The following is a 21115-nucleotide window of genomic DNA, read 5'->3' on the forward strand; positions in this document are numbered from 1 at the left end:
TGAAGGACTTTAGATTTTTTGGCATGAGTAAAAGTTAGAAAATTAGAAAAAGTTGCCTCTCGGATTATTTTTAAATCTTTTCCCCTTCACCTTGAACCTGTGTGGTCTGGTCCTCGATTGCCCTACTCTGGGCAAGAGACTCTGCGCATCTACCCGGTCTATTCCTCTGATGATTTTGTACATGTTTGCAGCATTACTTACACAGCTTCTTATCTTTCTTGTCCATGACCAGCTGGTGCAAGCGCTCTTTCAGTTTATTATATTCCCGCTCCTTCCTCTTCAAGTCATGATTGTACTGGGTTGCACGACTTGCTATTATACTTTGTAATTTTTGTATCTGAAGAGAAACAAAACTCACGAGTAGTAACTTGCAACGGCAATGAGAAACAAAGAAAATTGTTAGAATTCTATCGAGATAAAGAATCAGTACAGAACAAGCAGTTCACAACACAAGTGGAAAGCTAGACAAGCCCACAAGGAGTAGTCATGAGATCAAACTGTGGCATGTAGCTTGGCAAGCGGCAGACTGGAATGTGAGCCCACATCTTGCCACAAGCTCCATCTTAATCAAGGCCCTGAATTCTTGCCATTGCATTGTTTTAGATTGAAGTACACGGGAATGGCGCAGTAGTGGTGTTGCGGCCTTACAGCACGCCAGAGACCTGGGTTTGTACAGTTTGTATGTTTTCCATGTGGCTCTGTGGGTTTCCTCCGGGTGCTCCGGTTTCCTCCCACATCCAGAATACGTGAAGTTTTGCAGGTTAATCGGCTTCTGTAAATTGTGTAGGGAAGAACAGTGTCGGGTCGATTGTTGGTCGGCACTGACTTAGTGGGCCAAAGGGCCCGTTTCCACGCTGTATCTCTAAACTAAACCAAACACAGAAACAGGTCCTTCAGCCACTGAGTCCATGCCGACCATCCATCACCCATTCACACTAGTTCTGTTCGCACTTTCGCATCCACTCTCCACACACGAGGACCAATTGACGAACAAGCCTGCACGTCTTTGGCACGTGGGAAGAAACTGGAGCACCCGGAGAAAACCCACGCAGTCACAGGGAGAAGGTGGAAGCTATACACTGGCAGCACCCGAAGTCAGGATCAAACCCGGGCCTGCATCACTGTGCTGCCCTTTAGTTCAAGATGGCACTCGACTAATCTGACACCAACATCATACACTGATTCCAGAAGATTCCTCAAATCGCAAAAGGATTCTGGATGCTATAAAGAAGTTACTTAAAAGTAACATTTTACATCAAGTTTATATCATGTCACGAAACACTGGGATTTTAACATGTTATTTATGGAGGTCAAACAGAAACAAAGTTACTCCAGCACTTTGAGTCCTTCAGAGAAAAAAGTGAATTGAGAAAGGCATTGAGTTTTATTTAGAAACAAGCATCTCTTGCACAAATACCTCTTCCTTTTCGTTCTTCAGTAAACTATGTAAAGCTCTGTTCTTCAACTGCAGCTGCCTGTCCTTCTCCTGACATGACACAACCTCTCTCCGGGAAGACTCCAGTTGATCCTAAACAGATTGAATCAAATTAAAAGGCATGACAACAATCACCATCGTTCAAGGGGGGGGGAGGAAAAGCTAGTTTACATCGAAGATAAGACACAAAATGGTCAGGACAGCTTTAGAGGGATTGGGGTCAAACGTGGGCAGGTGGGGCTAGACTTCCCACTCAACCCCATTCACCTGCCTTCTCCCCATAACCTTGAACACCCAGAACCAAGAATATGGGGTGGAAGATTGCAACCTTCACGTGGTCCGCCCTGTTTCGACGAATGCAATCAACCCCTGGGTTACAAATGCACAATCAAATAGAACAAGTTGTCCACAAATATACCCACTGACTTGGCCCCCACAGCTGTCAGAGGCAATCCACAGATTCACCACCCTCTGGCTAAAGAAGTCCCTCCTCATCTGTTTACCTTTAGTTTGACCTGGCTGTGGTACAGGTGGTCCATGTCACTGCTGGACCTCAGGTGTTGCGTCTCCATGTCTTCCAGAGTGCGGAGACTTTTGCGATGAAGTTGGAGGAGCTCATACGTGCCGTTCAAAATGACCACCAGGTTCAGCTCCTGCCGCGAGTCCTCCGTGTAAAACGAGGGGAAACCCAAGGTGGCGAGTTCCTAACGCGGCGAACAATGAGCACATTAAGACCACAAACCTCAAAGAAAGGTCAACCATTCATGTCATGTAAACATGGAAACTGAACAAATCAGTCTATTAAATGCGCTGCAGGTAAGACTACAGGATGTTGTGAATTTATGGAATTCCCTGCCACAGAGGGCAATGGACGCTAAATCACTGGATGGATTTAAGAGAGAGTTAGATGGAGCTCTAGGGGCAAGTGGAATCAACGGCTATGGGGAGAAGGCAGGCACGGGCTATTGATTGGGGACGATCAGCCATGATCACAATAAATGGCGGTGCTGGCTCGAAGGGCCGAATGGCCTCCTCCTGCACCTATTTTCTATGTTTCTATGCAACGACTGATACTAAAGGTGCAACTGCAGTAAAGCTGTAGGACAAATACAACTCCTCCCTGGGTTACAAATGCCCACCGTAGGGACATCCCTAGTGTATGGGGAATCTGCCGGGATGGATGAGTGTGGATTTACCGGCTGCTGCTGAGCAACTGGCATCCTCTGTCATACAGTCGCCCAGTCAAACCACAGGCCCTTCAGCCCATCTTCCCCATTCCCCATCTCAGCTAGTCCCATCTGCCCGCAAACAAATAACTGCAGAAAACATTCCCTCCAAACTATGAAAGCATCTGTGGTTGCAGAGTTTCCAACTTTGTTTTTTGTATTTTGCCAGCCTAGCAAACCATCCCACAGGTCTCAAATGCCCAGGAAATATTTCCTGCAACATACTCCCTTATACAGAGAGTAAAGAAAAAACACTGGAGATAATCCGCTATGTAGACGAGGCTAAAGACCTCAAACATCACTCTCGCATCTTGCCTCCACCCCCACCCCTGGCAGCGTATTTCAGGCACCCACCCACTCTGTGGAAAACAATATACCTGCCCCACCTCTCCTTTAACTTTGCCCCTCTCACCTTAAATAAGCCCTTCAGTCCTTGACATTTCCACACTAGGTGAAACGTTCTGACTGTCTACCGTATGTGAAGAAAGTGAAGAAAGCGAAGAAAGCGAATGGCATGTTGGCCTTCATAAGAGGAGTAGAGTATAGGAGCAAAGAGGTCCTTCTACAGTTGTACATGGCCCTAGTGAGACCACACCTGGAGTATTGTGTGCAGTTTTGGTCTCCAAATTTGAAGAAGAATCAAATGAGATGGAGGAACTGAATGAAATCCAGGTTAGCCGGGAAGTGGTGTTAGGTAAATTGAATGGATTAAAGGCCGATAAATCCCCAGGACCAGATAGGCTGCATCCCAGAGTACTTAAGGAAGTAGCCCCAGAAATAGTGGATGCATTAGTGATAATTTTTCAAAACTCTTTAGATTCTGGAGTAGTTCCTGAGGATTGGAGGGTAGCTAATGTAACACCACTTTTTAAAAAGGGAGGGAGAGAGAAAACGGGGAATTACAGACCAGTTAGTCTAACGTCGGTAGTGGGGAAGCTGCTAGAATCAGTTATTAAAGATGGGATAGCAGCACATTTGGAAAGTGGTGAAATCATTGGACAAAGTCAGCATGGATTTATGAAGGGTAAATCATGTCTGATGAATCTTATAGAATTTTTCGAGGATGTAACTAGTAGAGTGGATAAGGGAGAACCAGTGGATGTGTTATATCTGGACTTTCAGAAGGCTTTCGACAAGGTCCCACATAAGAGATTAGTATACAAACTTAAAGCACACGGTATTGGGGGTCCAGTATTGATGGGGATAGAGAACTGGCTGGCAGACAGGAAGCAAAGAGTAGGAGTAAACGGGTCCTTTTCACAATGGCAGGCAGTGACTAGTGGGGTACCGCAAGGCTCAGTTCTGGGACCCCAGCTATTTACGATATATATTAATGATTTGGACGAGGGAATTGAATGCAACATCTCCAAGTTTGCGGATGACACGAAGCTGGGGGGCAGTGTTAGCTGTGAGGAGGATGCTAGGAGGCTGCAAGGTGACTTGGATAGGCTGGATGAGTGGGCAAATGCATGGCAGATGCAGTATAATGTGGATAAATGTGAGGTTATCCACTTTGGTGGGAAAAACAGGAAAGTAGATTATTATCTGAATGGTGGCCGATTAGGAAAGGGGGAGATACAGCGAGACCTGGATGCCATGGTACACCAGTCATTAAAAGTAGGCATGCAGGTGCAGCAGGCAGTGAAGAAAGCGAATGGTATGTTAGCATTCATAGCAAAAGGATTTGAGTATAGGAGCAGGGAGGTTCTACTGCAGTTGTACAGGGTCTTGGTGAGACCACACCTGGAGTATTGCGTACAGTTTTGGTCTCCTAATCTGAGGAAAGACATTCTTGCCATAGAGGGAGTACAGAGAAGGTTCACCAGACTGATTCCTGGGATGTCAGGACTTTCATATGAAGAAAGACTGGATAGACTCGGCTTGTACTCGCTAGAATTTAGAAGATTGAGGGGGGATCTTACAGAAACTTACAAAATTCTTAAGGGGTTGGACTGGCTAGATGCAGGAAGATTGTTCCCGATGTTGGGGAAGTCCAGAACAAGGGGTCACAGTTTAAGGATAAGGGGGAAATCTTTTAGGACCGAGATGAGGAAAACTTTTTTCACACAGAGAGTGGTGAATCTCTGGAATTCTCTCCCGCAGAAGGTAGTTGAGGCCAGTTCATTGGCTATATTTAAGCATTCTTGCTTTTGAGGGAGTGCAGCGTAGGTTTACAAGATTAATTGCCAGGATGGCAGGACTGTCATATGTTGATAGAATGTAGAGGCTGGGCTTGTATACTCTGGAATTTAGAGGGTAGACAAAAAATGCTGGAGAAACTCAGCAGGTGAGGAAGCATCTATGGAGCGAAGGAAAGAGGCAACGTTTCGGGTCGAGACCCTTCTTCAGACTGATGTGAGGGTGGGGAGGGTGGCGGGAAGAAGTAAGGCAGAGGCGGAGACAGTGGGGTGAGGACGAGCTGAGAAAGGGAGGGAGAAAGCAGGGACCTCCTGAAATTGGAGAATCAATATTCATACCGCTGGGGTGTAAACTGCCCAAGTGAAATATGAGGTGCTGCTCCTCCAATTTACAGTGGGACTCACTCTGGCCATGGAGGCCCAGGACAGAAAGGTCAGATTCGGAATGGGAGGGGGAGTTGAAGTGCTGAGCCACTGGGAGATCAGGTAGGTTAATGTGAACCGAGCGAAGGTGTTGGGTGAAGCTGGAGTTTAGGATGAGAGGGTATCGTATTGAAACATATAAGATTATTAAGGGATTTGACACACTAGAGGCAGGAAACATGTTCCCGATGTTGGGGGAGTGCAGAATCAGGGGGCCACAGTTTAAGAATAAGGGGTAGGCCATTTAGAACTGAGATGAGGAAAACCTTTTTCACCCAGAGAGTTGTGAATCTGTGGAATTCTCTGGATGCTTTTAAGAGAGAGTTAGATAGAGCTCTTAAAAATAGCAGAGTCAGGGGACATGGGGAGAGGGCAGGAACAGGGTACTGATTGGGGATGATCAGCCATGATCACATTGAATGGCGGTGCTGGCTCGTAGGGCCGAATGGCCTACTCCTGCACCAATTGTCTATTGTATCTAGACACGCTCAGACACATACTGGGATAGGTAAGGTTTGTACTGTAGGTACATGGGCCAGGAGTAGCCAAGTGAGGCTAGATTGGTCAAGCAACTTGATGATCATGGGGGGCAGTGTTAGCTGTGTGGAGGATGCTAGGAGGCTGCAAGGTGACTTGGATAGGCTGGGTGAGTGGGCAAATGCATGGCAGATGCAGTATAATGTGGATAAATGTGAGGTTATCCACTTTGGTGGCAAAACAGGAAAGTAGACTATTATCTGAATGGTGACCAATTAGGAAAAGGGGAGATGCAACGAGACCTGGGTGTCATGGTACACCAGTCATTGAAAGTAGGCATGCAGGTGCAGCAGGCAGTGAAGAAAGCGAATGGTATGTTAGCTTTCATAGCAAAATGATTTGAGTATAGGAGCAGGGAGGTCCTACTGCAGTTGTACAGGGTCTTGGTGAGACCACACCTGGATTATTGTGTACAGTTTTGGTCTCCAAATCTGAGGAAAGGCATTCTTGCCATAGAGGGAGTACAGAGAAGGTTCACCAGACTGATTACTGGGATGTCAGGACTTTCATATGAAGAAAGACTGGATAGACTCGGCTTGTACTCGCTAGAATTTAGAAGATTGAGGGGGATCTTATAGAAACGTACAAAATTGTTAGGGGGTTGGACAGGCTAGATGCAGGAAGTTTGTTCCTGATGTTGGGGAAGTCCAGGACAAGGGGTCACAGTTTAAGGATAAAGGGGAAATCCTTTAGGACCGAGATGAGAAAAACATTTTTCACACAGAGAGTGGTGAGTCTCTGGAACTCTCTGCCACAGAAGGTAGTTGAGGCCAGTTCATTGGCTATATTTAAGAGGGAGTTAGATGTGGCCCTTGCGGCTAAAGGGATCAGGGGGTATGGAGAGAAGGCAGGTACAGGATACTGAGTGGGATGATCAGCCATGATCATATTGAATGGCGGTGCAGGCTCGAAGGGCCGAATGGCCTACTCCTACATCTATTTTCTATGTTTCTATCATCAACGAGATGGGCTGAAGGGTCTCGTTCCTGTGCTGTATAACACTATGACACCATGACTTCATCATTTTGTCAACCAAGTGCAAGAGAGGAATCTGACAACAACGTGCCTGGTTGAGGTAAGCGATGCATTCTTGTACATTCTCATTCGTGCAAAACAAACTCAAATTATGACTGGTGTTTAGAGACAGTGATTCAACAAAGCTGTTGCAGGGAGACAATCTTGATCTGGATGTGCAGTGATAAATAAATTCCTTGTTATCTGTTGGAAAAGCAGAATCAAACAATTCAAATCAGTACAACCACACACGCATTTTGAAGCATTAATCTTGTCTAAAATACCTTTCAATATTTACAAAGTATTCATAATATTTCAGGACTTAACCACCACCAATACCTCAAATTGTAAGAAGCTGCTTAATCAACTAGAATCACATGACAGTTGATAAAGTTATGTTAGTCCACGTCCACTTTGAGAGAGATTGAGCAACTGTCCATATGGTGCCAGCACAATAACCTGGCCCTCAGCACCAGCAAAACCAAGGAACTGATTGTGGACTTTGGAAGGAGTAGGATGGGGACCCACAGTCCCGTTAATATCAACGGGTCAATGGTTAAAAGGGTCAAGAGCTTCAAATTCCTGGGCGTGCACATCTCTGAAGATCTTCCTGGTTCGAGAACTGATGCAATTATCAAGAAAGCACATCAGCGCCTCTACTTTCTGAGAAGATTACTGAGAGTCGGTTTGTCAAGCAGGACTCTCTCTAGCTTCTACAGGTGCACAGTAGAGAGCATGCTGACCGGTTGGATTGTGGCTTGGTTCGGCAACTTGAGTGCCCTGGAGAGGAAGAGACTACAAAAAGTAGTAAACACTGCCCAGTCCATCATCGGCTCTGACCTTCCTTCCATTGAGGGGATTTATCGAAGTCGCTGCCTCAAAAAGGCTGGCAGCATCATCAAGGACCCACACCATCCTGGCCACACACTCATCTCCCCGCTACCTTCAGGTAGAAGGTACAGGAGCCTGAAGACTGCAACAACCAGGTTCAGGAATAGCTACTTCCCCACAGCCATCAGGCTATTAAACCTGGCTCAGACAAAACTCTGAACATTAATAACCCATTATCTGTCATTTTGCACTTTATCAGTTTATTTATTCATGTGTTTTGTAGTCAATGTCTATTATGTTCTGTGTGCTGAAGCAAAGCAAGAATGTCATTGTCCTATCAGGGACACATGACAATAAACTTGAACTTGAACTTGGAAAGTAGATTTCAAGAAGTTACTTAGGTAGACAAAAATGCTGGAGAAACTCAGCGGGTGAGGCAGCATCTATGGAGCAAAGGAATAGGTGACGTTTCGGGTCGAGACCAAGGGTCTCCATAGATGCTGCCTCACCCGCTGAGTTTCTCCAGCATTTTTGTCCACCTTCTATTTTTCCAGCATCTGCAGTTCCTTCTCAAGAGGTTACTTACGTACAGGTTACATTATTTATCAAGTGCATTGGCAAAAGGGAAAAAATATTCTTGAGCCCAGAATTCACAATACATTAAAACTTTCAAAATCCACTGTTGACATTTGGAAAACAAGAAGATTCATAGAAGGTAGAGCACAGGAACAGGCCCTTCAGCCCACCATGTCTGTGTCAAACATGATGCCAGGTTAAAGTCATCTCTGCCTGCACGTGATCCATCTCTCTCCATATTCCCTGCACAGCTTCTTACAAACTGCTACCATCTTACAAACTGTGGCAGCCTCGCCTGCAGCTGTTCGTTCTTCACCCTTTTTAAAATATTTATTTTTAGTTTGTTAATAGTTGTTTTGTTCTGGAGGCATTTTAGTCTTTTGTATATAGGGGATGGGGGGGGGGGGGGAGTGGGGGAAGGAGGAATCCGTTTTCTCCGGTCCCTACCTGGGCGAGGATGCGTCCATCCTCCGAGCCGCATCTTCGCCCCCTCCTCGCGGCCTACCACCTGGATTGGCGCGGCCTTTCCTGCCGGAGACCGACCAGAGCTTCGAGCTGCAGCTTCAGCGGCGGTGCAGCACTGAGGTACCATCGCGGAGCTGACTTTAAACACTGCGGAGCCTGGGATCTTTCACCGAGATCGCCAGTGTTGGAGCTTCGACCGACGCGGCCTGTGGACTTCGGGAGCCACTGCCTCCGGTAGCAAGCGGCCGTTTCGAAACTCCAAGCCGCTGAGACTGTTCTATTGATGCCGGAGTTCCATCATTCCGGCCAGGGCTTGATGGAACTGGGAAATTCCATCAAGCCCAGTGGAATTTCTGGGCATGAAAGAGAGGGAATGCCATTTGGAAAGTGGTGAAATCATTGGACAAAGTCAGCACGGATTTATGAAAGGTAAATCATGTCTGACGAATCTTATAGAATTTTTCGAGGATGTAACTAGTAGAGTGGATAAGGGAGAACCAGTGGATGTGTTATATCTGGACTTTCAGAAGGCTTTCGACAAGGTCCCACATAAGAGATTAGTATACAAACTTAAAGCACACGGTATTGGGGGTTCAGTATAAATGTGGATAGAGAACTGGCTGGCAGACAGGAAGCAAAGAGTAGGAGTGAACGGGTCCTTTTCACAATGGCAGGCAACGACTAGTGGGGTACCGCAAAGCTCAGTGCTGGGACCCCAGCTATTTACAATATATATTAATGATTTGGACGAGGGAATTGAAGGCAATATCTCCAAGTTTGCGGATGACACGAAGCTGGGGGGCAGTGTTAGCTGTGTGGAGGATGCTAGGAGGCTGCAAGGTGACTTGGATAGGCTGGGTGAGTGGGCAAATACATGGCAGATGCAGTATAATGTGGATAAATGTGAGGTTATCCACTTTGGTGGCAAAAACAGGAAAGTAGACTATTATCTGAATGGTGGTCGATTAGGAAAAGGGGAGATGCAACGAGACCTGGGTGTCATGGTACACCAGTCATTGAAAGTAGGCATGCAGGTGCAGCAGGCAGTGAAGAAAGCGAATGGTATGTTAGCATTCATAGCAAAAGGATTTGAGTATAGGAGCAGGGAGGTTCTACTGCAGTTGTACAGGGTCTTGGTGAGACCACACCTGGAGTGTTGCGTACAGTTTTGGTCTCCTAATCCGAGGAAAGACATTCCTGCCATAGAGGGAGTACAGGGAAGGTTCACCAGACTGATTCCTGGGATATCAGGACTTTCATATGAAGAAAGACTTGATAGACTCGGCTTGTACTCGCTAGAATTTAGAAGATTGAAGGGGGATCTTATAGAAACTTACAAAATTCTTAAGGGGTTGGACAGGCTAGATGCAGGAAGATTGTTCCCGATGTTGGGGAAGTCCAGAACAAGGGGTCACAGTTTAAGGATAAGGGGGAAATCTTTTAGGACCGAGATGAGGAAAACCTTTTTCACACAGAGAGTGGTGAATCTCTGGAATTCTCTCCCACAGAAGATAGTTGAGGCCAGTTCATTGGCTATATTTAAGAGGGAGTTAGATGTGGCCCTTGTGGCTATAGGGATTAGGGGGTATGGAGAGAAGGCAGGTACAGGATACTGAGTTGGATGATCAGCCATGATCATATTGAATGGCGGTGCAGGCTCGAAGGGCCAAATGGCCTACTCCTGCACCTATTTTCTATGTTTCTATGTTTACTGTCTATGTGGAGTCTGATTCCTCTCATATCTAAAAGACGTGCGGGTTTGCAGGTTAAATGCCTGCAGTAAATTGCCACGAGTGTGTGTGGGGGAGTGGATGGGAAAGTGGGCAAACATAGAAGATGTGGTCGATGGTGGTGGTGGACTCAGTGGGCTGATGTACCTGTTTCCATGCTGTATCTATAAACATTTACCACCAGCTTCTGCACTGATTACATCTATTATGAATTGGTCCATTTTATTCAATTCATTCACAGAATGTGGGCGTCATGGACAAAGACAACATTTATCGCCCATCAGTAATTACAAACTCAGTCCTTTCAGGAACAGTGGGCATTGAGCCTTGTGTAGGCTTCATTGAGTAAGAACAAGAGATTGCCTTTGTCACAAGAATATTGCTGGACCAGATGGGCTTAATTTAGTGACACACAACATTTTCATTCTAAAGTTATTTATTTACTTGAATTTAAATTGCCCAAAGAAGTGATGCTGTCCAAACACTCATCTGCAGATCAATATCCCTGCTTCTGGTTACTAGTTCACTATGTTAGAGTATCACCATCACGGTGGTAACTAGATTACTGTGCCATTCCAGGAAAGGCCATTCTACCAGAGTGATAGGAAACACTGCGGTGGCATCACTGTCAGAGCTGCTGCCCTCAGCATCACACACCCAGGCTCAATCCTGACCTTGGGTGCTGAGCATGTGGAGTTTGCACGTTCTCCCTGCGACTGCGTGAGTTTCCTCCCACATCCCAAGGACTTGCAGGTTTGTATGTTTATTGTCATCTGTAAATTGGCCCGAGTGTAAAGGGAGTGGGTCGGAAAGAAGGACAACATACAACTGGTGTGATCAATGGTTGGTGTGAACGTGAACTCAGAGGGGCTGAAAGACCCAGCTCCAATCTGTGTCTTTCAATCAACTCTGTTCAATTCAATACTGCACACATCATTTCCCTGAAGAGGACAGAGCATGTACTGGAAGGAGAGCGAAACAACACATGCATCATCTTTAAATTCACATCCATTTACTCACCAAGACGTTTGAATGATTTAATTGTAAAAGATGCTGGATATTGATTAGTAACAAAGTACCGCTTTAAACCGCAGTCCTCATGGGGGAGACATATAGCTGTCTTTTATGCAGCACATTTCACTTCATCAAAGATTAGAAATACCCAGATTGTATGTCCGCCCTCAGCCCGTTACAAATCAACAGCAGCAATCTTGTAATTGAATTAGTCAAGCTATATCACCATATTGCTTTGTGCCATTTTAATAACCAACATGGGGAGAGTTAGTACGGACGTACCTGGTGTCGGTTCTGGAACAGGCATGATTTCCACTCTCCAATCTCCCATAGCCAACACGCAGACAGATTAAACAGCAACACCAGTGCAGCTGCCACACGTACAACTGACTGATGCAAGTGTCCCAATGCACGCAACACCTAAAAATAGACAGCAACACTGAAAATTAACATTCTCTAAAACAGCAGATTACATCAGCATGTAATGCCATCGCAAGGCTTAGAGTCACTGACTTCAGAAGGCATTTAGTGGGTGAGTTGTTATATCGTGGGGAGTTGACATTGAATTAATTGATAGGTAAAGCCAGGAATCATAGTCTGCTAGGTACGCATGTCAGAATAAAGATGTACAGTAGACAGGATGTTGAATAAATCCTGCACAATTTAATGTGTAGGAAGGAACTGCAGATCCTGGTTTACACCGAAGATGGACACAAAATGCTGGAGTAACACAGCGGGTCAGGCAGCATCTGTGGAGACAAAGTTCTCTGCAGAGATGCTGCCTGTCACGCTGAGTTACTCCTGCATTTTGTGTCCATCTTCTACACAATTTAATTTTCAACCTCACCTTGTCCATGGAACACAAAATCAAGATGAAGGGAATTAGAACCAAATAAGCAAGAAGGGCCATCTATTTCTTTTCTCCATAGATGCTGTCTGACCTGCTGAGTTATTCCAGCTTTTTATGTCTATCTTAAGCAACAACGTCACTTGTTCCAAAGATGCACAACCTTTGTTGCCTTAACTGTCTGCCTTGAAGAGCCAACTGGCCATTGTTCCAGGACTTGCTCCTACTCGAGTCCTTTTCAGAAAAATGGTGCGTGCAGCATTGAATTGAACAGAGTTGATTAGAGTCATAGTCATAGAGTAATACAGTGTGTGAACAGGCCCTTCGGCCCAACTCGCCCACAACGGCCAACAATGTCCCAGCTACCCTAGTCCCACTTGTTGGACATTGTTGGCCAGTGTGGGCGAGATTTCCATCCTTGAAAGATACAGCATGGAAACGGGTCCCTTGGCACAATGAGTTCACGCCAGTTATTGAGCCTTAATTGGACAATATATCATATGTCTCAAAGGAATGGATAGATCTGGCCACCTCATTCTGCAATAGCAAATTAAAGAAGGTGAATACGTCATCTGTGGACCAGAAAATGGAAATAAGAATAAATGAAAATAAATGAATGGCTCCATTTTAGTCACAATGGAGAAAATGGTGTCCTCCTAAGCCATAGGATGATGCTGCCACGAATATTCATTAACTTGGATTTGGTTGAAGCGGAGGTCACAAGTGCAAATTAAAACATAAGCACCAATAAGCTTGAAGGAGGAACTATTTTAAGGAGCCCTGGACTTATGTTTGAATTATCTTTAGGATTACATCTGAAGAAATGAAGGAGCATATTTTTTAAATTTAAAATGTTTGGTCCGCATGATGCACAAGGGCAATGCTGTGTTCTCCGGTTGTCCTTGGACTGAGGGAGAGTTAACGTCAACCACAATAATGTGGCTGGATGCACAGCACAAACTGGATAAGGATGGAAGATTTTCATCCCTGAAGAATTTTGTGTTCAGTTCTGGGCACCATGTTATTGTCAAACTTGAAAGGATTCAGAAAAGATTTACGAGGATGTTGCCAGGACTAGAAGCTGTGAGCTACAGGGAGAGGTTGAGTGGGCTGGGTCTCTATTCCACGGAGCGCAGGAGGATGAGGAGCGATCTTATAGAGGTGTACAAAATCATGAGTGGAATAGATCAGGTAGATGCACAGAGTCTTTTGCCCAGAGTAGGGGAATCGAGGACCAGAGGACATAAGTTCAAGATGAAGGGGAAAAGATTTAATAGGAATAGACAATAGGTGCAGTAGGCCATTCGGCCCTTCGAGACAGCTGCCAGTCACTGTGATCAAGGCTGATCATCCACAATCAGTACCCCGTTCCAGCCTTTTCCCTATAACCCCTGACTCCGCTATCTTTAAGAGCACTATCTAACTCTCTCTTGAACGCATCCAGAGAATTGACCTCCACCGCCTTCTGAGGCAGAGAATTCCACAGATTCACAACCCTCTGTGTGAAAAAGGTTTTCCTCATCTCCGAGGGGTAACTTTTTCGCACAAAGGGTGGTGGGTGTTTGGAACAAGCTGCCAGCGGAGGTAGTTGAGGCAGGGTTTAAGAAACAGTTTAAGAAACAGTTAGACAGGTACATGGATAGGACAGGTTTGGAGAGATATGGACCAAGCACAGGCAAGTGGGACTAGTGTAGCTGGGACATTGTGGGCGTTGGGCCGAAGGGCCTGTTTCCACACTGAATCACTCAAGGCCAGTCGTGAAGCAGATTGAATAAAACAATGAGGAAAATTAAAAGCAAATCCAGCAGTAACTTTGGAATCCTATATCTTGAAGGAACGTTGGAAATTACAATTCCTTTATCCCTGGGTTTGAAATCGAGATTTTGTTGATGTTACGTGTACTTAAGTAGATTTCAGAAACACAGAGGCTAGAATTTGTTTTAGGAATTCTGGAAGCTCATCTTATCAACTTACTCTGCAGGACATAAGAAGACTCAATAGACACAAAGAGCTGGAGTAACTCAGCGGGGCAAGCAACATCTCTGGAGAGAAGGAAATAGGTGATGTTTTGGGTCGAAGGTCCCATTCCTCCTCTCCAGAGATGCTGCCTGTCCCGCTGAGTTACTCCAGCTTTTTGTGTCTATCTTCGGTTTAAACCAGTATCTGCAGTTCCTTCCTACACATAAAAACCCTCAATGGTTTGCATGAGTAATAGTGCGACTTGGCAGGGCTTTTAGTGTCTCTATAGAAAGAAAATATAGTAATGTTTCTCTCCAAAGATACTGCCTGACTTGCTAAGTGTTTCCACAGTGTTTTATTTCAGATTTTCTGCCTGAAGTTTATAATTGTCAAAGAAATTTGACAAAAAAAGTCCAGGGACAAGAGTAAGCTGTTCCACCATCTGCCCATCAAAAACCTCCCTCATCTGTGTCCACCTGTTACCTGCCACACATTGCCCTGCCTCTCCTCACCCCCACCCTCCCCCCACCCTCCCCCCACCCCACCCCCCCCCCCCCCCACCCCCCCCCCCCCCCCCCCACCCCCCCACCCCCCCTCCACAATAATCAGTCTGAAGGGTCCCGATCCAAAACGTCACCTATCCATCTCTGGAGAGAAGGAATGGGTGATGTTTTGGATCGAGGATCTCATTACTTCTCTCCACAGATGCTGCCTGACCCGCTGAGCTACTCCAGCACATCTGTGAAACGTCACCTATCCATGTTCTCCACAGATGCTGCCTGACCCGCTGAGTTACTCCAGCACTCTGTGAAACGTCACCTATCCATGTTCTCCACAGATGCTGCCTGACCCGCTGAGTTACTGCAGCACTTTCTATCCTTTTAAGCTATTCCTCCCCCTCAAGTCTGATCCGCATCCCAACTCGATTCATCCACCTTGGTTCCTAAATCTAACATACCTACTCAATCAAAATCGGCCATCAGCTGTAACACTTATTTACTTCAGTATGACCACATGCAGAGATTCTACCAGGATGATTGTGTTTCCTGGAATATTTAGATCAATGCTTCATTTTACACAAAGTAGGCACTTGTTGCTATGAAGTTAGCAACCGTAATCAGCAGAAACAAATCCTCTTTTCCGGGGAATACTGATTATGTGTTTTGCATGGAAACAGGGAAACATGCCGACCATCAATCATCCATTCACACGAGTTTTATGTTATCCTACTTTCGCATCCACTCCCTACACATTAGGGGTATTTGTTTTTAAAAGGCCAATTAACTTACGTACCTGCACGTCTTTGAGATGTGGGAGGAAATAGGAGCACCTGGAGAAAATTGTTCCCGATGTTGGGAGAGTCCAGAACCAGGAGTCACAGTTTAAGAATAAGGGGTAGGCCATTTAGGACTGAGATGAGGAAACACTTTTTCACCCAGAGAGTTGTGAATCTGTGGAATTCTCTGCCACAGAAGGCAGTGGAGGCCGATTCACTGGATGCTTTCAAGAGGGAGTTAGCTCTTAGGGCTAATGGAATCATGGGATATGGGGAAAAAGCTGGAACGCGGTACTGATTTGAGATGATCAGCCATGATCATAATGGATGGCGGTGCTGGCTCGAAGGGCCGAATAGTCTACTCCTGCACCTATTGTCTATGTCTCTATGTTTCTACCATCTCTGCTACTATGCCAAGAACAAAACTGGTCCCCAACTGTATCTTGGTGGAGATGGCACAAAGGTCCTACTTTGAAAAAGGCACACGGTTTATAAAATGTAAGAAAGTAAATCAAAGTTCAATAAATTCCCTGTCTTTGGAAGCTACAATGATTGGCAGTAATTCAAAACATTGCAGTTTATCTCTACAATTTGGTAATTGTTCTGAAATTGCATTCTCAAACCTGCTTTCCATCAACTGGATATTCTGAGAGAATTACCAATTTGACCTCTCATTTCAGTAAATAGATGAGACAAGCCTGCAATTAAGGGACACACAAAGACATCAAAAATATTGTAACTGTAAACATGCCATCCATATAGAGGCACAAGGAACTGAAAATGCCGGAATCTATATTGGCTACTTTCCCTCTACCCATTGCCTAGAGAAAGGGTCTCAACTCGAAACATCATCTGTCCATTTCCCTCCACAGATTCTGCCTCACCTGCCAGCTTCTCTCCTTTTTTGCTGCTGATAGACCTTCCAAAAGGTAAAAAGTCCAAGTTTTCTAGTATAATGTCTATACATGGGCAACAATAGTTTTTAATGATAGACCACCAAATTTGTTTAGTTAATTATTAAGCAGAGTTAGAGACCTTGGATGTAATATGGGTGTAGCTTTAAGGTGAGGGGGAAAAATTAAAAGGAGGTTTACAGGTAAGTTTCTATTTACAAACACACATAGAATAGCAGCATATAGGAACACACTGCCAGGCACGATGGCAATAGCAATATTTAGTTTAGTTTAGTTTAGAAATACACAATGGAAACAGGCCCTTCAGCCCACTGAGTCCATGCTAACCAATGATCCCCGTGCACTAGTTCCACCCTACACACCAGGGACTATTAACCAATTAACCTGCATGGTTTGGAATGTGTGAGAAAGCCGGAGAAAACCCATGTGGTCACAGGGAGAACGTACTAACGCCCTGCAGACAGCACCCATAGTCAGGATCGAACCCTGGTCTCCGGTGCTGTAAAGGACCTGTCCCACTTTCACAACCTAATTCACGACCTCTGCCGAGTTTACCCTTGACTCATACTCGCAGCATGGTCGTCACGAGGTCTTAGGAGGTCATAGGAGGTCATAGTTAGGTCGTAGCAGGTCGTGATGCTAGTTGTAGGTACTCGGGTACCTACGACTATCATCAATGATGAAAAACGTCCACAAGTAAAAAAGGTTGTGAATTCGGTCGTGAAAGTGGGACAGGCCCTTTAAAGCAGCAACTCTACTGCTATACATTTAGACTGATACATGAACAGTCAGGGAATCAAGGGATATAGAGCATACACATTTAAACCAGTATCGTGGGCCGGTGCCTGGTCCTCTGCTGTAATGCCCTGTGTTCCAATAGTTACACCAACTGATACAACCACTAATGTAAGTAGGACTTAATTTTTTTTAATCTAACGGTAATGTCTGCCAGAGAAGAAAGGCAACTAAGTCCTTTATAAAAAGCTGCACAACAGGAATCTCCTTACTTTTCTTAGAATACATTACAGTCTATTGTGGCTGCAGTTGGGAGAATATCATTGCTTACGTTTCTATGGCCATTAACAGTTTGAAAGCATTTTTTCTCGCCCTGGCCCCACTGTTTGTTTTGGCAGTGTGTTTAGCTTCTCGTTTGCCAGTCCTCTGGCCCAAGATGATGCCGTTTCCAATTCTCACTCCTCCCCTTTAATTACGGCTTACAATATTCTCTGATTTTCTTTTCAGCTGGCGCCTCATTTAATGACTTGTGTACAGTACATGCAAACCCAGAGCCCTCTGCATCTGCACAGCTCTCCAATTAACAACGTATCTGTATGATTACAAATCTAGACCTCAAATTTCTGCACATCTCCAGGCACTTGTCTGTTTTGTTGGTCTACCTTCTTCCACATCCGCATTTAGTAAAGTAAATCATTGTCTTCAAACTCAGCCGTGGAACACTGCTTCATCCACGTCTTGATGTACATGGTAGAACATGAAGGCATCATGTTGATGTAATTATGGCCATTACATCAACACTAACCAGAGAATGAAGAGTTTGGCCGAAATCCTACCACCCAATCAAATACTGCTCCAAGCCACAAGGTTCCTACCACAACAGTTCAAGTGAATAATCATTTCTATGCAGAATCTGAGGATTATCACATGGACAATTCTCACCATGCAAGTGAATACTTCAAAATATCTGTTAGTAGACAAGAAACTGCTGATGACCATTTACAAAAAAAGCACTATGTTCCACATGTTGCTGGAGTAACTCAGCGGGTCAGGCAGCATCTGTGGAGAACATGGATAGGTGACGTTTCACAGAGTGCTGGAGTAACTCAGCGGGTCAGGCAGCATCTCTGGAGGATAAAGCTAGGTGATATTTCAGGTTGGGACCCTTCTTCAGACTATTTGACATTTCATGTTGGGACCCTTCTTCAGACTATTTGACATTTCGGGTCGGGACCCTTCACCTATCACTCCTCCAGAGGTCCTGCCTGACTCACTGAGTTACTGCAGCTCTGTGGTTTTATTAAGTTACATATATTTATGTATTAAGGTTACATAAATTATGGGGAAGTTGCTAGAATCTCAATTATTTGGGTTCTCTGTTCCTTACTTAAATAAAGTGGTATCAGAAAATTGGCCTTTTTTGGATTTAGAGTTAAGTGTGACATTTCCCCCTCCCACCTATAGTGCCTTTGGGAGATGCCATCAGGTGCCAGAGATTTGCCTCATTTACGCCCTATGGGCCATGATTTTATTAAAACATTATCAATTTCAATTAGGCACTTCACTGATTGCACAGCTACCGTGAACCACTGCTATTTAGCCTCTCCCTCCACTGGGAAAACACAAAATTACTTCAATCGGAACACCGTTTTCTAACTAACTTATTTGTACTATCTTGCAATCATTGCAAAGGCCAATATAAGTGAGGACATTACAGCCAAAGTTAGGATGTAAGCTCCAAATTCTCTTGTACAGATTTTATTTGTATTTTCTCTACATTTATTGTATTCTTACTATCTTCATTTTTTCTTAACATTTCTCCCAACTGGCTGGATTTGGCATGTATTTACATTTGGTTAAAATTATTTATTTTATCCAAATGATCATTTTGCTACAGAAGTAGACGCCAAAGTTTCTTCAAGCAAGTTCAAACAAGAACATTCCACACTCATTCTGACTGCAATTAACCAAATCTTCAAATTCAGCAATAAAATGCAGTTTAGAAACATAGAAACATAGAAAATATGCGCAGGAGTAGGCCATTCGACCCTTTGAGCCTGCACCGCCATTCAATATGATCATGGCTGATCATCCTCCGCAGTAATTGAACCTGGAGTGACAAGAAACTGCAGACGCTGGAATCTCCAGTAAAACACAAAGTGCTGGAGTAACTCAGCGGGTCAGGCAGCAACTATGGAGGGAATGGGTAGATTCCGTTTCATGTCAAGCCAACCTAAAACATTGTTTTTACCATTCCTGACCCGCTGGGTTACTCCAGCACTGTGTGTTATGATAGGAATCCATGATAAATTAATTGCAAAAAAAAACCCCCAGCCTCAGGCATTTTTAAAACTGCACTAATTTGCAATTGTATGCATTTAAAATCAAGGAGGGGGGGAGGGAAGGAGAGAAATAAATAAAAATAAGACACTAACTGTTAAATTGTTATCCAAATGATGGTTCACTTCAAGATTCCAACTGCAATAACTGCATACTGTTGAATGATGCAACTCGTGTATAAATCCTTTAACCCAGCTTACATTTCTGCCTATTTGCTTTAGTAATCCTCAACACAGTTGGCTGGATTATCAATGCAAGAGGACAACTGCTGACACCCCCAGCCCGTTCAAACAGCTTCCAGAAGCTGGACAAACGCATACAAAATCCACGCCTTCAAACGCAGAATCACTATCCTACTTATCTTTCTAGCATGTGGAGGAGACGCCCCTCAAAATAAGGGAAGGGATTCCACGGCAGTGGGCCACGTGAGTGGCAAGGGTGGGGGAGAAATTGATGAAACTTGAGCAATGTGTGTAAACAGTATTGAATGTTTGTATAGCCTCCAAAAATGTTTGATGATTTTTTTGCACGGTTCATGTATTGTATATATTTATTACTTGAATAAAGTCTATTTTGAATTTTTTTTTTAAATAAATAAATTTTGAACATATGTGTAAATTTCCCCTTCATCCAGGAAAGGCACTAAAGCCTTTCTATTTAAATTAATCCCTGCATTAGAAGGATGCTAAACTTAAACCCCTCCTCACCACCTGCTGCACACCTATTTCTCACACTATTCCGTCCCTTCCCCTCCCACCCCCACCCTCCCTCTGGCTTCACACTTCACTCCTCCTCTTCTCTCCTCATCAGACACCATTTTGTCTTCCTTTCATCTCCACCCTTTGTCACTCACTCCACCATCTGTCAATGATCCCACCCCCCCCCCCCCTCCCTCACCCACCTATTTGTCAGGCTTTGTCCTGCCCCACATCTTCTCCAGCTTTCTCCCCCTCTATTCCATCAATCTGAAGAACGGTCCCAATCCAAAACATGATCTATCCTTTCCCTCCGCAGATGCTGCCTGACCCGTGGAGTTTCTCCAGCACATTGGATTTTGATCCTAAACTTAAAGTTCAGCATGTGAGTGCGTGGACTATGTTGAATCAGTGCCTCGTGTGGTGCATCTAGAACTGATAACTTTCCAGGAAATTAGCAGCTTTTATTTGGGGATTAATGAGGAAAGGAACACATTTTCAGATGACAATCTTTAACATCTTGGTAGACGAAAATGCTGGAGAAACTCAGCGGGTGAGGCAGCATCTATGGAGCAAAGGAAATAGGCAACGTTTCGGGTCTCGTTTCGACCCGAAACGTCGCCTATTTCCTTCGCTCCATAGATGCTGCCTCACCCGCTGAGTTTCTCCACCATTTTTGTCTACCTTCGATTTTCCAGCATCTGCAGTTCCTTCTTAAACATCTGTAACATCTTGTTATTTTAAAAAAACATCCAAATCTTAAGAACATTTCAAAATACATTTTGAAAATGCAAAATACATTTTAGCAGTTTATATTTAATGAAAGTTAGACGATTTAAAAGATGCAGATTAACACATGTAAACATAAGTAAGGCGTGAAGCCTGAAGTAGGCAATGTTTGTAAAAAAAAACTTTTATTTCAATTATATAAATTATTACTGCTTTCATTTCCTCGTTATG

General features: G+C 44.5%; 1 protein-coding gene across 6 annotated transcripts in view; it reads right to left on the reverse strand.

Annotated features, from left to right (window-relative positions):
* Window positions 1-21115, reverse strand: part of LOC116978070 (SSX family member 2 interacting protein) — a 50661-nt gene that overhangs the window by 12746 nt on the left and 16800 nt on the right. For 5 of the 6 annotated variants that reach the window (XM_033029093.1, XM_033029095.1, XM_033029094.1 and 2 more), the window contains exons 2-6: window positions 11672-11809; window positions 6826-6977; window positions 1939-2139; window positions 1418-1528; window positions 202-337 (exon numbers count right to left, since the gene is read on the reverse strand). In XM_033029093.1, coding sequence (XP_032884984.1) covers window positions 202-337; window positions 1418-1528; window positions 1939-2139; window positions 6826-6977; window positions 11672-11720 — 649 coding nt within the window. In that variant the 5' untranslated portion in view covers window positions 11721-11809. Of the gene's footprint in view, window positions 1-201; window positions 338-1417; window positions 1529-1938; window positions 2140-6825; window positions 6978-11671; window positions 11810-19555; window positions 19576-21115 lie in introns of those variants that run through there. The other variant, XM_033029092.1, reaches the window with a different exon arrangement.

Source organism: Amblyraja radiata, chromosome 10 (assembly GCF_010909765.2).
Source record: "Amblyraja radiata isolate CabotCenter1 chromosome 10, sAmbRad1.1.pri, whole genome shotgun sequence".
NCBI classification, from domain to species: Eukaryota; Metazoa; Chordata; class Chondrichthyes; order Rajiformes; family Rajidae; genus Amblyraja; species Amblyraja radiata.